This window comes from Daphnia carinata, chromosome 8 (genome assembly GCF_022539665.2).
Source record: "Daphnia carinata strain CSIRO-1 chromosome 8, CSIRO_AGI_Dcar_HiC_V3, whole genome shotgun sequence".
NCBI lineage: Eukaryota > Metazoa > Arthropoda > Branchiopoda > Diplostraca > Daphniidae > Daphnia > Daphnia carinata.
This window is the reverse complement of record NC_081338.1, coordinates 3,217,229-3,229,903: the sequence shown is the minus strand read 5'-3', so window position 1 is coordinate 3,229,903 and position 12,675 is coordinate 3,217,229. Positions and strand designations below refer to the sequence as shown.

The window sequence follows — 12,675 nt, the reverse complement described above, 5'->3', positions numbered from 1 at the left end:
GGCACCGGCCAGCCCGTCAAACGAAGCCGTCCTCTTGCGGCAAGGTCCCACATCAACAGCCTCTGACGAACAGTTGTCCTCCGAAAGACTTGCCGTCGAAGAAGACACGACAGGTGACGAAACAGCGTTGGCATCTTCGCTTGTCGGCCTGCCCACATCCGGCGGAGACGTGGGCTGATGGAAAATGGTGAGGATGGCGTACACGTGCGAAGCAATCGATGGGCCCACCTGACCGGAATCGTTCGATTCGGGCATCTCTGTCGTCACGTCCGATATCGAATCAGGTGAGATCGATGGATGTTCAGTCGTGGTGGGTAAAGGCAGCGATTCGATGCACGGCAATACGTTGACCAACAAACACACGCCGGTCAATATGTTGAACAGTGCAGAGCTACCTGTCGTTTGCAATTAGAAAATCAAAAAGGTTGTGTAATGTTAAGTGATGATCAAGTTTATGCGATGTTTACCCATGTTGAGGCGACGACTGGCAGGTGAGAAGTGCAGATGAACTGGATCGTGTGCTTTTATAACCACCACGTTTTTCAAGGTCGCTTGTAAATGAACCGAATTCTGAGAACGATGACGTCATCGTGCCTATAGGCCAACAGGTAAGGGTCAAATTTATTTCCGTTGGTTCATTTGACGCCTGAGTTTTACGATGGATCCCTTCTATCGAATTGCTCAAACAGCAATCGGGTAATCCTTTTGACCTTGCCGTGAGTCAATTTGCATAGGTTGTCCACCTCTATATAAAGAACATCGACGAACATTAGCCGCTCGTCAATCGATGTCTTCGACTCGTTCGTCATGCGTCTCTTAGACAATCAAACGTGCGTGACTCCATTGGTAATCATATCTTTGTATTTTTTTCAATATCAATGTATCTTAATTTGCAATGCTCATTATTGCGTTTGATTGTGCACGCAGAAATCCATCGTGGCATTGATTGTTCTTGCGTTCATTCATCCGATATGTGCCGCTGCTCTCAACAGGGACAGTGAAGACCAATCCACTTACGAGCCGTCCATGTATTACAAAATGTACGCCAGTCATTACGAAGTTACCACCTACGAATACACGTATCCACGCATTCGCGCTGACGTCATTTCGTACTCGTCCTACGAGGCTGATTCACCTGTGTACATCGCCACTCCACGACGTCTACACACGAAGAAGGACATTGGTAAAGCTCACGCCAACAACCACGGAAGTGTTCCAACACATTATCAGGGCGCTCGTGAATTACTGTAGGGACAGTAGTTTATTAAATCAGACCTTAATGTGTTTAGTGATAAGTGTGCCCTCTATTATTACTAAGATGCTCTGTTCCGTGTTATGTAAACTCATGAAGCCCTATACACGAACGTCATCCGAAATATTTCGTGAATGTTAATTCAATTATATTATTTCTTTGCTCACATGATTGAAAGATTACAAAATCGAGCAAGTCAATCATTATGATCTTGTTAATATTCTGCATATGTTTAGCCGCTGCTACTGCTGCTGCTGCTGCTACTGCTGCTGCTCGTACCACCTGTGCTACTGCTGCTACTGCTAGTATTACTACTGCTACTGCTGCTGCTGCTTGTTCCTGTACTGGTACTGCTTGTTCCAGTACTGCTACTGCTAGTGTTGCTACTGCTCGATGTTTCGCTGGCCGTACAGCTGCTCGAGGTCGTGCAAGAGGCTTTATTTCCATTGCTCGCTGTGCTATTGCCAACATCGTCATCTTGCTGTTTATCGATGGTCGGGACTTCTTCGGGCAAATCAAGTTCACGTTTTGTGCGTTGTTGATGGCTTAGCGTTCTCGTCAATCGAGCCTTTGGATGTCATTGAAAGTTGAATTGGATGGAGAGAGAATTTTGGTTTTATTGGTTAGAATTTATTTTTGATTGATATACCATAAACTTTGACCATGTAACTTCCGCATTTCCGGAATGCGTTACGTCTGTATTAATTAAATCAGCGTTTTGGGCAGTGCAGTAAGAAATCAAAACTGCTAAAATGAAGCCACGAATTCTGGTCATTCTAAAAAGAGTTCATTAAAGATTTCGATCTGTGAAAACATAACGTTGTTTAAAATAGAACAACGAGGCAAGTAACGTATACCTTGGTAACGTAAGTGGCGATAACGGCGGTAAAGCGGTTAAATGAGACCGATGTCTTCGTTAATACCGATAATAGCGTACTGAATCCGAATTGGCTATTTTACTGGTTTATATAAGTAAATCATTTGGCGTCTTTTTAAAAAGAACCCTTTATCGAGCATGACTGTAATGTTTAAACACACATAATTAGGCTATTTAAACACACGTGCAATGCGTCTGTGGCGATCCGTTTGCTTAATCAGATTTGCTGCTATTCAAAATCTGTGGCACGTTCAGTCTGTATTTACATTTTCCGTGTCTGTTACGCAGCACGACGTTGCTACGCACTTTCACACCCCAATAAGAATTCACCAAGACCATGACATTATCGTACTAACATAGAGAGTTTATGCAAATTCGACAATAATTTGCTGTAACCAAATTTTCGAAGAAAACGATTTGGATTTATTTCATATCATGTCGTTGTTCAATTCCATCAGTTCAACTTGCATGCACTGTTCATATACGAAAAGAGAAACGAGGTGGGAATGGCACGTGTAGGAAGTGAGAGGTAAGGGTAAGCAACCTGTGGCTGTTGGACAACGCACAGCCGCCGGGGTTTCGAAGAAAAGCTCACCTGCATTCAAAGGATGACACTCGTGCATGGGCCTATAAAAGCTGTTGCTATGGACTCACTTGATCATTCGATTCAGCTCCTTCAGCAAGTCAAGTCTGTACTGAGTCTAATAGAATCGTGTTACGCACATCTTCTTCTGCGGAATGGGTAAGTTAATTGATATAGATCTTTGTGCTTGTTTGTTTGTTGTCGATGATGTTGTTGTGTACATTTCAATTATGTTTGTCAGATTTGTTTTTTTTATTGGATATGGTTAAATGATAGCTTGGCTTTGTGTGATGGGGAACAGTGTTGTTGGGGATTGTAATGATTGTGTTTAAACAGCTAGGTACGGTGTCGTGTTGCTGTTGATCCTTATATCGTTGATGTCTGGGCTCACGTTGAGTGGACCGGTAGATTCCGTTTACTACCCTAGTGGGGCTCAAACTTACACCACGACGTCAGCGCCTTACTACACTACGGCCTATGGAACACCAAGCTACTATGTTGAAGGTACAAAGTCCTACGCGGTTCCAACTTACAGTACGACAGCGGCCCCGTATTACACCACAGCGGCCCCGTACTACACCACAGCGGCCCCGTACTACACCACAGCGGCCCCGTACTACACCACAGCGGCCCCGTACTACACCACAGCGGCCCCGTACTACACCACAACATACGCAGCTCCTTCTTATTATACAGAGGCAACTAAATCCTACGCTACAAAGGCGCCTGAATACTACACCGAGGCATCGAAATACTATTCGGTTTCAAGCTACACAACTACGCCGGCTTACTACACCACTAATGCTGCAGAGTATTACACGACAAAGAAAGCTGAGTACTACAGTGCACCAACCCCGTACTACACAACGACGTACGCATCTCCATCTTATTACACTGAGGCTCCCGAGTACTACACCACGACTTCGTACTACACAACCAAGGCCCCCGAGTACTACACCACACCTGTGTCGTACTACACGACTACCTACACGGCTCCTTCCTACTACGCTACTAAGGCTGCAGAGTACTACACTACACCGGCCACGTATTACACAACGACGTACGCAGCTCCTTCTTCTTATTACACCGATGCTTCCAAGTACTACACCACCAAGGCAGAGGAATACTACACCCCAGCTTATTACACCACAAAAGCGGCTGAATATTACCCTGATGCCCCGAAATCCTATTCAGCTCCAAGCTACACCACAACGGCTGCTTCTTACTATACCACTGAGGCTGCCAAGTATTATGTGGCTCCAACTTACTACAACCAGGCTGCTCCGTCTTATTACTCTGAGCCGACTTACTACACCGAAGCTCCGCAATATTACTCTGCTCCAAGCTATTACCAAACAGCTGCACCCGTCTACTACACCGAAACACCGATGTATTATTCTGCCCCGAGTTATTATACGACAGCTGCCTCTTCGTACTACGATCCTGTCTACTACACCGAACCACCGAGGTATTACAGTGCACCCAGCTACTACGAGACTGAGGCTCCTGCTTACTACACAAAAGCACCCGAATACTACACCGAAGCCCAGAAGTACTATGCTGCTCCAAGCTACACCACGACAGCTGCATCGTACTACACTACTGAAGGTGCCAAGTATTACGTAGCCCCAACTTACTACGCACAAGCTGCTCCGTCCTACTACACAGAGTCGACTTACTACACTGAAGCTCCCCAGTATTATTCTGCCCGCACTTCCGAGGCTGAGGCCCCAAAATATTACTCAGCGCCCCAATACGCTGAAGCCCCGAAATACTACACCACCAAGGCGCCTGAATATTATACCACTACAGCACCGGAGTACTATGCTACAGCTTCGTATTACACTACCAAGAAGGCCGAGTACTACACCACACCGGCAACGTACTCAGCCCCAAGCTCCTACACCACCAAGGCTCCCGAGTACTACACCACCAAGGCCCCCAAATATTATTCTGCTCCGGCCTATTAGATCTAGATGTATTTAGGGAAAGGTGTCTAATGCGTTAATCGTTCTGTTTATTAATTCTTTATCTTTGTTTTTGTTTTGGATGACCAACTACACTTTACGCTCAAATTTCTCTTTCTTCCATGTTTCTTTTGGCTGGTGCTTGACTTCGATTAGCTCGCTTACCTTGCCTCAATACCGCCTATGCCAAAACAAACACCTTCTTACGTATAGCTCGTGCATGAACGAGACTCAGAACTACAGGTGCTTCGTCTTTTCGGCACTGTTTCACCACCTCTTCAAAGCAAAACATAGCCTGCATCGACTCCACAAACAACACTGCCTTCTACGACATAATGTGCTCTTCATTCGACTGTACAGCAGAAAACTGATGACGTCACATCGTCCTCGCTTTTCATCACAAGCAGCTACAACACATGTAAGTCTTATCACTGATTTTCTATTTCCGTCACTCGTTCTCCATTTGTTTAAAGCTATTTTTTTTGTTTTTTTGTTCCATTCGTCCGCCTTTCATTTCAATCGCACAGTGTTCCCATTTTCGCCGTAGTCAGTTTAGGCCTCGGCCATGTTCATTTGGAACAATCATCGAAAGACATTCTAAAAAGAAAAAAAAACCTTTGTTTATAACGGGCCCAGGAATTGTTAAATGAAACTTGTTATGCAACGGACATGCAAACCAGTATTTATCAGACTCCTATACAGCTAGAGGACATCAATGACCTACATCAAAACAAGTACTTATTCAAAGATTAAAATGCCTTTGTTTTTTGTGCGATAGGAGAGAGAAATGATTAGACATTTAAACATATCCGTTGATTAATTTATTTTTATTTAAAGATAGCGGGAAGGGGTGGGGGGGGTCAGATTTCTGTACAATTGTAAATTTTACTATGCTGTTGTTGTCGTGTTCGATGATCTTATTTTCCGAAGCTCAATCCATTGCCGGTACCTGAGGCGAAATTTCCGCCAAACAGACTCGATCCAGCGACGCCGCTTCCACTTCCGGAGCCGAATCCGCCATTAAAAGCGCTTGAAATGCCAACCTGAAAGATGAAATCGAAATGATTAGCTTTTTTCTTATACCATTTCATTTTTAAAAAGAATCATCTAACACTTACTCCTGCTGCGTTGGCTCCTCCAAAACCAGCGGATCCTGTTCCAGCTCCAGCACCAGTTCCACCACCTCCTTTTGTTTTGTTTTTTTTTAAGCAAAAAAAAAAATTCAAAAAATTCAAAATTGATAGTGATAATAGGCGATAGAGCTGGTTTGAAACTTACCGAAACCTCCGAATCCTCCTAGGCCACCGAATCCACCGATAGGGCGTAGGCCAACTAAACCGGGTCCTCCGAAACCGTTGTTAAACCCATTACCGAAAAATTGTGGGGCGGCCGCGGTCACGGCCAAGAAGAGCGCTAGACTGATCAACACCTATCCGAACCAAAAACAAAAATAGGAAATATATGTTCAATTAATTTCGAGTTTTGAAGCTCTTACCTTGTTCATTTTGGAGCTTATTCTGTGCGTTTAATGGCGAGCAACTGCCGCTTTATATATTGCGAATCTGTTGATTTGAAAATGGCCGCCATTTTAGTACCATCTAGTCCAAGGTTAAATCTATGGCGTTATTACAGAAAAATATCCTTCTATCTCTTGTTTTCTAGTATTTTGTGTAACGAGGCCAACTATCTCCTGCGCACGCTCAATCGGACTTGAAACACATCTGGAAAGTTCACTTTTTTTTTTGCTGTTTGTCAATCAAAAGGAAAAAACCTGATGAGGACCTCGTTCACCTTTGTCTTTCCAGTTATGTTACAATTGATTCAAAACACGGTCCATTAAAACCCGATTTACATGATCGCTTGTCGTGATCAAAGAGTTTCTCACGTGATAACATTTTTTTTTTTTTTTTTAATTCAAAACTCTGTTATTCCCAGCGAAAATAGTGAATTCAAGCGCATTGCTTCATTGACCTGCAACTCTGAGATTTAAAGTGAATTTCACATTTGAACTGTAGTTTAAAACTGAAATCGAGACGCAAAGAAGTGGAGCGAGATGAGAACGTATGTTGTCCTAATTGGTTGTGAAATGTTTTTGATCAGTTAAGATAATCTATTGCTTCATTTGTTACAGAGACAATAGGATAAGCGTTTGCGTTTGGTGCACGTTCCCAACGACTTCTAAGGACAACCCCGGAATCCCTAGTATGGATATCTAGGTAAAGGGTAATTTGTTTCTATTTCGTATTCATCGCAAAAAAATGTGGAAATCAAAAGACATTGGCCTGTTTTTCATTAATCATTAAGCATTGGAACATTTCCAGATCGAAACGGCCTCTATAAGAAACATGGAATGTCTTCTAGTTATACTGTACATCCAGCTAGCGCAAATGTATTCGAAATGTATTTCAAAACGTTACGAAGTTCCTATGTTTTCCTATTGATTGACTCTGTTAAGGAAGGAAGATGGTTTTATTTAAGACTTTGAAGGATATGACATCACATAAGTCCCATATTGGAATAGTACAATAGCTTTAGATTGCAAAAAAATGCAAATGCAAAATGTGATGTTTCATTTTTTGCCACCTCCTCCTCCTCCTCCACCGCCACCTCCTCCTCCTCCGCCTCCTCCACCACCTCCTCCTCCACCACCTCCTCCTCCACCACCACCGCCGCCTCCTCCACCACCACCTCCTCCTCCTCCGCCAGTTGTAGTTGTCGTGGTGCAGGCCGTGCCTGTGGCAGTGGCTGTGCATACAGTGTTGACGCAGACAGTAGTCGTACAGATGCAATTGCTGCAGGAGACGGTGGTGGTACTGGTACTGGTACTGGTGCTTGTGGTAGTAGTCGTAGTGGTCGTAGTTCCAGTACTGGTGCTGATGGAACAAGTGCCGCTCGTACAGACGCACCCATTGATGGCATCACAAGTACAGATGCCCAAAGCGCTAGCACAACTGCACGGCACTGAAGCGATTGCGCAACTGGTACTCCGACTAGTTGGCTCATCGATGGCGACAAGATCCTTTCAGCAAACAAACAAATGGGATTAAGTTTTAAAATCATAAGATTTCAATAATATTCAATTACTTTAATCGTTTCATTCTTCATTTCAGTACTCCCAGATCTTGCGAACTCTCCTCTATGGGCAGCGCAACAGGCCACTGCCATTGCTAAAATGGTGAGGTAAGCCTCTTTCACCATTCTATTAACAAATTAAAGGACAAACAATTTCAATGGCCAATGATTGAAGGATTGATTGACGAAAGATCCGGACAGAATGTCGCACTGTGTGAAACTGATCTTAATCGGCCCGAACGCGTTCGCGTTATATAGCGACACATCAAAAATGCCTTTGCCATCAGGTGTACCCCGGGGTTGTTGGGTCCTACTATAAACGTATCTGCACGAGAAATAATGTTTGCCTTATTTTTACCTTTATCCAGCTCATATGCGTGCTACGGTCCACCTCCGTACTGTTTAAACAGATAGTTAAACACATGTTTGTACTGCGTTCAACTTGGCCGTAAGTAATTGCCTTTTTTTTGTGTGTGGGCAAAAGCTCGAAATACTTGTTCTAATTGACCTGAAAATTTGTTCTAAAAACAGATGCAACAGCAGGAGGCATAACGTGTCGTGTGGTCAGGCAGTGTGAAGTCAATGTGTTTATACTCCACGTCTATGCCGCTATCATTCAACACATGTTACATGTGTTTGGCAACAAACGAAAAATCAAAAATAGAACATAGGTGTAACATTAGTGCGCCAATTAAATGAAAAATTGATTTCCTAATGAATTCATGTCTGTTTTATTCTTTAATAGATTTTATTGCGACCTTGGTACATTCATTTTATACGGAGGCAATGATGGCAATCGTAAAGGGTAAAAACACTAACATTGTATTGAATGTATTTCTTATTTAGGTCATCCCCTTTTATGACATCCAAATTCATTATTTTTTTCCTCCTCCGCCTCCGCCTCCACCTCCTCCGCTAGTGCCTCCTGTACCACCAGTACCACCAGTGCCACTTGTACCTCCAGTGCCACCGGTGCCCCCAGTACCGCTTGTGCCACCAGTACCTCCAGTACCTCCACTTCCACCACTTCCTCCAGAGCCTCCAGTTCCGGTGGTACAGGCCGAGCCAGTAGTGCCAGTTACAGTGCAAACGCCATTGTTGCACGAACTGGTGGTACAGATGCAATTGCTGCACGTCGTCGTCGTGTACGTAGTGCTGCTGATGGTACACGTGCCAGTGGGGCATGTGCAACTAGTGCTGCTGCAGCTGCAACTGCCTGCCGAGCTGGAACAACTGCATCGGGCGCTAGAACTGGCACACGCACTCGCCTGACGGCTGCTCGCACCACCGAAAACTGAATTCCGCACACCATCACGGACCTTTAAGGTAAGGAATAAATAATTTAACGACATCTAATTGTGCAAGTAACACCGTAGGACTCGATTTTAGATTGCATTATGATTTACCGAGTTCTCCTGGGTTAATTCCCAATCCTCCGGTTGCATTTCATTTTCATGGTTAAAACCGAGGGTGTTAGCGGAGCAATAAGGTATCATCACGATTAGTACGACCAAGCGAATTTTCGCCATTTCGTTTTACTAAATTGGGAATCTAACATTGTTACAAACGTCATTATTTGGAGATGGTCATGCATTTCTAATTTCATCAATAAGATTTTGCTGTATAGGCTTACCTCTTTACTGTAAATATGACTAGATTAACTGAATATCTGACTGATTGCGTTGAAGTACTGTGTGAAACTGAATTACAAGATGCAATTATGTTTATAATGTAGCTCTATGAAATTACGCACTTACGTGCATAGCGTCTGCGTGAGTGCAATTATTGACACTGTGTCTAATAGCCCACTATTCTGATCGATTGCTACACGTATGTGCTATTTTTGCATTGTTTAAACAGGCAGCGCAGCAGGTTGGCCATCGTGCGCACACGGATTTGAAACTTTCAGGTATGTCAGGTGGAAAAAATTGTGTATTTACTTATTAATCTGTTCCAGTAGGAAACGCTGGCTATGCTGCGTACCACGTTTTACATCCCACAAAAAACAAAACACTATCACGTATACACGATGCGTAGTAAAAAAAAATCCCTCGGTGATTCGCAAATAATGAACAGAACATTCTGTTTGGGTTTGAACTATAAAACTCCTGTGCTGAGTTGTATGAGGCTTTCGTTTCCATACTATGAATCAAAATACCTAGCATGTCAGACTATGCGCAATCATCCACGTATGAAGAAAGTGTTTGATTTCAAAGAACAGAGGCAAAATGCCAACTGCAATTCTAACAATTGTTACGGATTGAATGAGTAACTAAAGAAGCAGGTTATTTAATAGAGGACTGGAATATGCTCATGACAGTTATACGGAATCTGTTATGATCATAAAGTAATCAGTAAAAGTAAAGCTTGAAAAAAATATATATCAAACCTCATCGGGTATATTCGAAACCTTCTAGCGCGTGGCAGCTATTGCACGCAATGATCTAATCATTGCTCATTTGCATTAGACTTTTATTCTTCTTGCTGCAACTTCCGATACGGAAGTCGGTTAATCATCTGGACGAGCGCTATCAAAACCAACATGGTCAAAAGTCTTTCTTTTGGGTATTTTTACACTGAACTCCATTTTTCCGCATTAGGTCATTTACGGTGAATCAATTCCGGAACAGGAAGCATCATCCAGCTTTCGAGATTGCTCCTTTTGTTACGGTTGTTTTCCCGCATTTTCACGGAAAGCTTTGCCTCTTGCCTCTGGCCAGCCCCGGAGATGATGAGACGCTCCCAGAAAAATGTTTTTATTTTTCATGTTGGTTGCACAACCCTTGCCCTATCTTACACAAGTGGAGTAGTAAAGGGTTAGGTAACGAAATGAAAAAAAAACAATTGAAGGTCGAAATGGGTTAGCAGAAACGTCAGCATTTCTGCCAGCATGACGTAATGCTACAAGATTGCTCTAAAGTTATTGTCGTGCTGTGAAATGTGATATTTACATAGTGAAACATAGACGTCGAAGAAACTTCTCAGCCACATAGCCTTCCCAGCATTGTTCACCTTGTAAAGCAGTTGAAAATGTCGTTACCGAATCCGAAATACAAGAAGGAAAACTACATACGGCGCTTGAACACCTAGTAGAAAAGTAAGTTCTTTTATGTCATTAAACAGATAGGGCCATTAGATGTTTTCTCGTTACCGGCCGTGCATTACATTCATGTATTATTATGCATTACAAGTCACTGTCGTGACTCATCTAGCACGCTGCCCAACAGTCATACCACCTTTAAGACACCCACTTGAGAAAATCGATACGTTCTTTAACTAAATCAGCACGTTTCTTCAAATCCAAATCTCACGTTCTGTCAAAGTGCCTTAAATTGCCATTGGAAATTTGCGTTAGTCTTGACTTGAGAGCCAGCACATACACTTGTTCCTGTAGCCTTAAAAAGCAACGTAAACATGGCCAACGAAATCTTCATGTTGAGCTTGGCTATTACAGCAGCTTTGTCTGTGACGGACTCTGCGGAAATCAAGCCGAATAGGCTACTCAACACCCTTTACGAGAAATCGTTTCAAGATCGTAAGTATTGCTTCCATCAGTTCAAAGACCAACTTTCTGGATTTCTCCAGGAAGTTACGCCTCCCGAAAAAGCGAACCGTGTACGTATAAAGAGAAAAAGATTTAATTCTAGTTTAATTAAAGCACCGGACTGTGTGTCAATTATCTTGATTTTTCCTTATTAGACCGCCATTCATCGTATTGGAAAAGAGTCAGCAGAGATCATCGATAGAGTAAGGCACGCTCCTTTTTCTTTGCGAGCTCTTCATTTAAATGTTCTCTTTACCTCTTAGAAAGTAAAAGCCATGATGGGTAATTGCAGTGGAGCTTCTCTTCAAGTTTCACCGTTCGTCGTGACACACGTAACTCAGATTTTCTAAGTTGAGAGCTGAACTGTTGGGCATCACTAACGTAATCGACGGTTCGTTCGCGTTGTTTATATCTATACAGATGAACAAAGATGGAAGGAATTTTTATGTTGAGCAAATCGTTATTCAAAAAATTTTAATAAAGGTAACTTTCCCTTTTAATTAAAACATCGTAGCCATCAAAGTGAATGTTATTAGAGTCTTCATCGTTTTTTAGCCCATCTTAATTGTGGATCGAATTGACGTCAGTGTAATGCAAGTTCTTGCGGTTAGAATCAATGAAACGATGCACGACAAGCTGAGAATCGAAATAACCAATGAAAAGCTATCGAAGGAGCCGAACGCTCTCGAAATTGAAATACGGAGGCTGGAGGCAGAGTTACGAAACGCGACCGCCGACCGAGATGCTCAGGCAGCTGAGGGGAAAATACATCACGACGCTTTCATGGAAGTCGACAAGGTGTTGCAGATTGAGAAGCGCAAGTTCAACGAATTAAAGGATATAGTTGATTACATTATACGTAACGCTTGTGGATGTCAGAATTGTAAGGCTAACCAAATTCCGAATTGGACTAGCTTTTTGGCAAGTAAACCGCCTACAAGGCCTAACTAATTAGGCTACACACCACTCGGCGGCTACGAGGTTCTACACCACGCCTTAATTTCATTACCAATTATAGTATGACGCAATAAAGTTGTTCTACCTTGATTCAGTTTTCCGCTACATCTTATAACTGTCGTTTCTTACTTGTTTTATTTGGATTAACAAGAGGTGACAGATAACAATCTTCACAACGGAATATAAGTTGGTTGGGGATTGTTAATTGCAGATATTTATATAGTTAGCCATTTCCTGAGTTTGTTAATGCCCTGGCTCAATTTACGATGATTCTTAAAAAAAGGAAGGAAGACATTAGTCGGTTCCTAAGCCTGAAAAAAGGAGGCCAATGAATAGAACCAGTTAACAAAAAAATCATCGTAAATTGGAAACATTAAAGCTAAGGCAATGATAGTTAGTGGTCGTTTTTTTATTGATTTATGA

At 42.7% G+C, this 12,675-nt stretch overlaps 7 protein-coding genes across 8 annotated transcripts; 4 read left to right on the top strand and 3 right to left on the bottom strand.

The window, feature by feature from the left end:
* Nucleotides 1-797: 797 nt before the first annotated feature.
* LOC132088217 (uncharacterized) lies at nucleotides 798-1,251 on the top strand. The gene is made up of 2 exons (XM_059496544.1): nucleotides 798-846; nucleotides 928-1,251. The coding sequence occupies exons 1-2, from the start codon at nucleotides 808-810 to the stop codon at nucleotides 1,249-1,251; spliced, it is 363 nt and encodes a 120-aa protein (XP_059352527.1). The 5' UTR covers nucleotides 798-807.
* A 217-nt stretch (nucleotides 1,252-1,468) lies between these two features.
* LOC130703805 (uncharacterized protein DDB_G0271670-like) lies at nucleotides 1,469-2,184 on the bottom strand. Its single transcript, XM_057525266.1, has 3 exons — nucleotides 2,110-2,184; nucleotides 1,902-2,028; nucleotides 1,469-1,820 (listed from the first exon to the last, which is right to left on the bottom strand). The coding sequence occupies exons 2-3, from the start codon at nucleotides 2,025-2,027 to the stop codon at nucleotides 1,485-1,487; spliced, it is 462 nt and encodes a 153-aa protein (XP_057381249.1). The 5' UTR covers nucleotide 2,028; nucleotides 2,110-2,184; the 3' UTR covers nucleotides 1,469-1,484.
* A 615-nt stretch (nucleotides 2,185-2,799) lies between these two features.
* LOC132088245 (uncharacterized) lies at nucleotides 2,800-4,697 on the top strand. Its single transcript, XM_059496661.1, has 2 exons — nucleotides 2,800-2,871; nucleotides 3,049-4,697. The coding sequence occupies exons 1-2, from the start codon at nucleotides 2,868-2,870 to the stop codon at nucleotides 4,680-4,682; spliced, it is 1,638 nt and encodes a 545-aa protein (XP_059352644.1). The 5' UTR covers nucleotides 2,800-2,867; the 3' UTR covers nucleotides 4,683-4,697.
* Nucleotides 4,698-5,487: 790 nt separating this feature from the next.
* Nucleotides 5,488-6,226, bottom strand: LOC130703807 (keratin, type II cytoskeletal 68 kDa, component IB-like). 2 transcript variants are annotated; one of them, XM_057525268.1, is made up of 4 exons: nucleotides 6,175-6,226; nucleotides 5,958-6,108; nucleotides 5,798-5,865; nucleotides 5,488-5,722 (listed from the first exon to the last, which is right to left on the bottom strand). In XM_057525268.1, the coding sequence occupies exons 1-4, from the start codon at nucleotides 6,181-6,183 to the stop codon at nucleotides 5,597-5,599; spliced, it is 354 nt and encodes a 117-aa protein (XP_057381251.1). In that variant the 5' UTR covers nucleotides 6,184-6,226; the 3' UTR covers nucleotides 5,488-5,596. The 2 variants fall into 2 exon arrangements, with proteins under 2 accessions (XP_057381251.1, XP_059352568.1); XM_059496585.1 differs by having other exon boundaries at nucleotides 5,798-5,862.
* A 367-nt stretch (nucleotides 6,227-6,593) lies between these two features.
* Nucleotides 6,594-7,982, bottom strand: LOC130704150 (integumentary mucin C.1-like). The gene is made up of 3 exons (XM_057525623.2): nucleotides 7,764-7,982; nucleotides 7,368-7,698; nucleotides 6,594-6,658 (listed from the first exon to the last, which is right to left on the bottom strand). Exons 1-3 carry the CDS (start codon nucleotides 7,875-7,877, stop codon nucleotides 6,594-6,596), a joined length of 510 nt encoding a protein of 169 aa, XP_057381606.1. The 5' UTR covers nucleotides 7,878-7,982.
* Nucleotides 7,983-8,366: 384 nt separating this feature from the next.
* LOC132088232 (mucin-21-like) lies at nucleotides 8,367-9,077 on the top strand. The gene is made up of 3 exons (XM_059496584.1): nucleotides 8,367-8,422; nucleotides 8,497-8,556; nucleotides 8,671-9,077. The coding sequence occupies exons 1-3, from the start codon at nucleotides 8,382-8,384 to the stop codon at nucleotides 9,047-9,049; spliced, it is 480 nt and encodes a 159-aa protein (XP_059352567.1). The 5' UTR covers nucleotides 8,367-8,381; the 3' UTR covers nucleotides 9,050-9,077.
* Nucleotides 9,078-9,625: 548 nt separating this feature from the next.
* Nucleotides 9,626-12,282, top strand: LOC130703799 (uncharacterized). Its single transcript, XM_059496583.1, has 5 exons — nucleotides 9,626-11,366; nucleotides 11,451-11,498; nucleotides 11,559-11,627; nucleotides 11,716-11,778; nucleotides 11,851-12,282. The coding sequence occupies exons 1-5, from the start codon at nucleotides 11,166-11,168 to the stop codon at nucleotides 12,244-12,246; spliced, it is 777 nt and encodes a 258-aa protein (XP_059352566.1). The 5' UTR covers nucleotides 9,626-11,165; the 3' UTR covers nucleotides 12,247-12,282.
* Nucleotides 12,283-12,675: the final 393 nt, after the last annotated feature.

What these genes read in the sequence shown, in the direction of transcription:
- LOC132088217 (XM_059496544.1), top strand. Translation starts at nt 808, where the DNA reads ATGCGTCTCTTAGACAATCAAACGTGCGTGACTCCATTG. An exon ending in AAACGTGCGTGACTCCATTG is followed by an intron (nt 847 to 927) that starts GTAATCATATCT and finishes TTGTGCACGCAG; the next exon opens with AAATCCATCGTGGCATTGAT.
- LOC130703805 (XM_057525266.1), bottom strand. Translation starts at nt 2,027, where the DNA reads ATGACCAGAATTCGTGGCTTCATTTTAGCAGTTTTGATTTCTTACTGC. An exon ending in TTACATGGTCAAAGTTTATG is followed by an intron (nt 1,821 to 1,901) that starts GTATATCAATCA and finishes TGACATCCAAAG; the next exon opens with GCTCGATTGACGAGAACGCT.
- LOC130703807 (XM_057525268.1), bottom strand. An exon ending in AGGAGGATTCGGAGGTTTCG is followed by an intron (nt 5,866 to 5,957) that starts GTAAGTTTCAAA and finishes ACAAAACAAAAG; the next exon opens with GAGGTGGTGGAACTGGTGCT. An exon ending in GAGGAGCCAACGCAGCAGGA is followed by an intron (nt 5,723 to 5,797) that starts GTAAGTGTTAGA and finishes TTCATCTTTCAG; the next exon opens with GTTGGCATTTCAAGCGCTTT.
- LOC130704150 (XM_057525623.2), bottom strand. Translation starts at nt 7,877, where the DNA reads ATGGTGAAAGAGGCTTACCTCACCATTTTAGCAATGGCAGTGGCCTGT. An exon ending in TGAAGAATGAAACGATTAAA is followed by an intron (nt 7,699 to 7,763) that starts GTAATTGAATAT and finishes GTTTGCTGAAAG; the next exon opens with GATCTTGTCGCCATCGATGA. An exon ending in AACTGGCGGAGGAGGAGGAG is followed by an intron (nt 6,659 to 7,367) that starts GTGGTGGTGGAG and finishes TTTAAATCTCAG; the next exon opens with AGTTGCAGGTCAATGAAGCA.
- LOC132088232 (XM_059496584.1), top strand. Translation starts at nt 8,382, where the DNA reads ATGTGTTTGGCAACAAACGAAAAATCAAAAATAGAACATAG. An exon ending in AAATCAAAAATAGAACATAG is followed by an intron (nt 8,423 to 8,496) that starts GTGTAACATTAG and finishes ATTCTTTAATAG; the next exon opens with ATTTTATTGCGACCTTGGTA. An exon ending in AATGATGGCAATCGTAAAGG is followed by an intron (nt 8,557 to 8,670) that starts GTAAAAACACTA and finishes CTCCTCCGCTAG; the next exon opens with TGCCTCCTGTACCACCAGTA.
- LOC130703799 (XM_059496583.1), top strand. Translation starts at nt 11,166, where the DNA reads ATGGCCAACGAAATCTTCATGTTGAGCTTGGCTATTACAGCAGCTTTG. An exon ending in CAGCAGAGATCATCGATAGA is followed by an intron (nt 11,499 to 11,558) that starts GTAAGGCACGCT and finishes TTTACCTCTTAG; the next exon opens with AAAGTAAAAGCCATGATGGG. An exon ending in CACCGTTCGTCGTGACACAC is followed by an intron (nt 11,628 to 11,715) that starts GTAACTCAGATT and finishes ATATCTATACAG; the next exon opens with ATGAACAAAGATGGAAGGAA.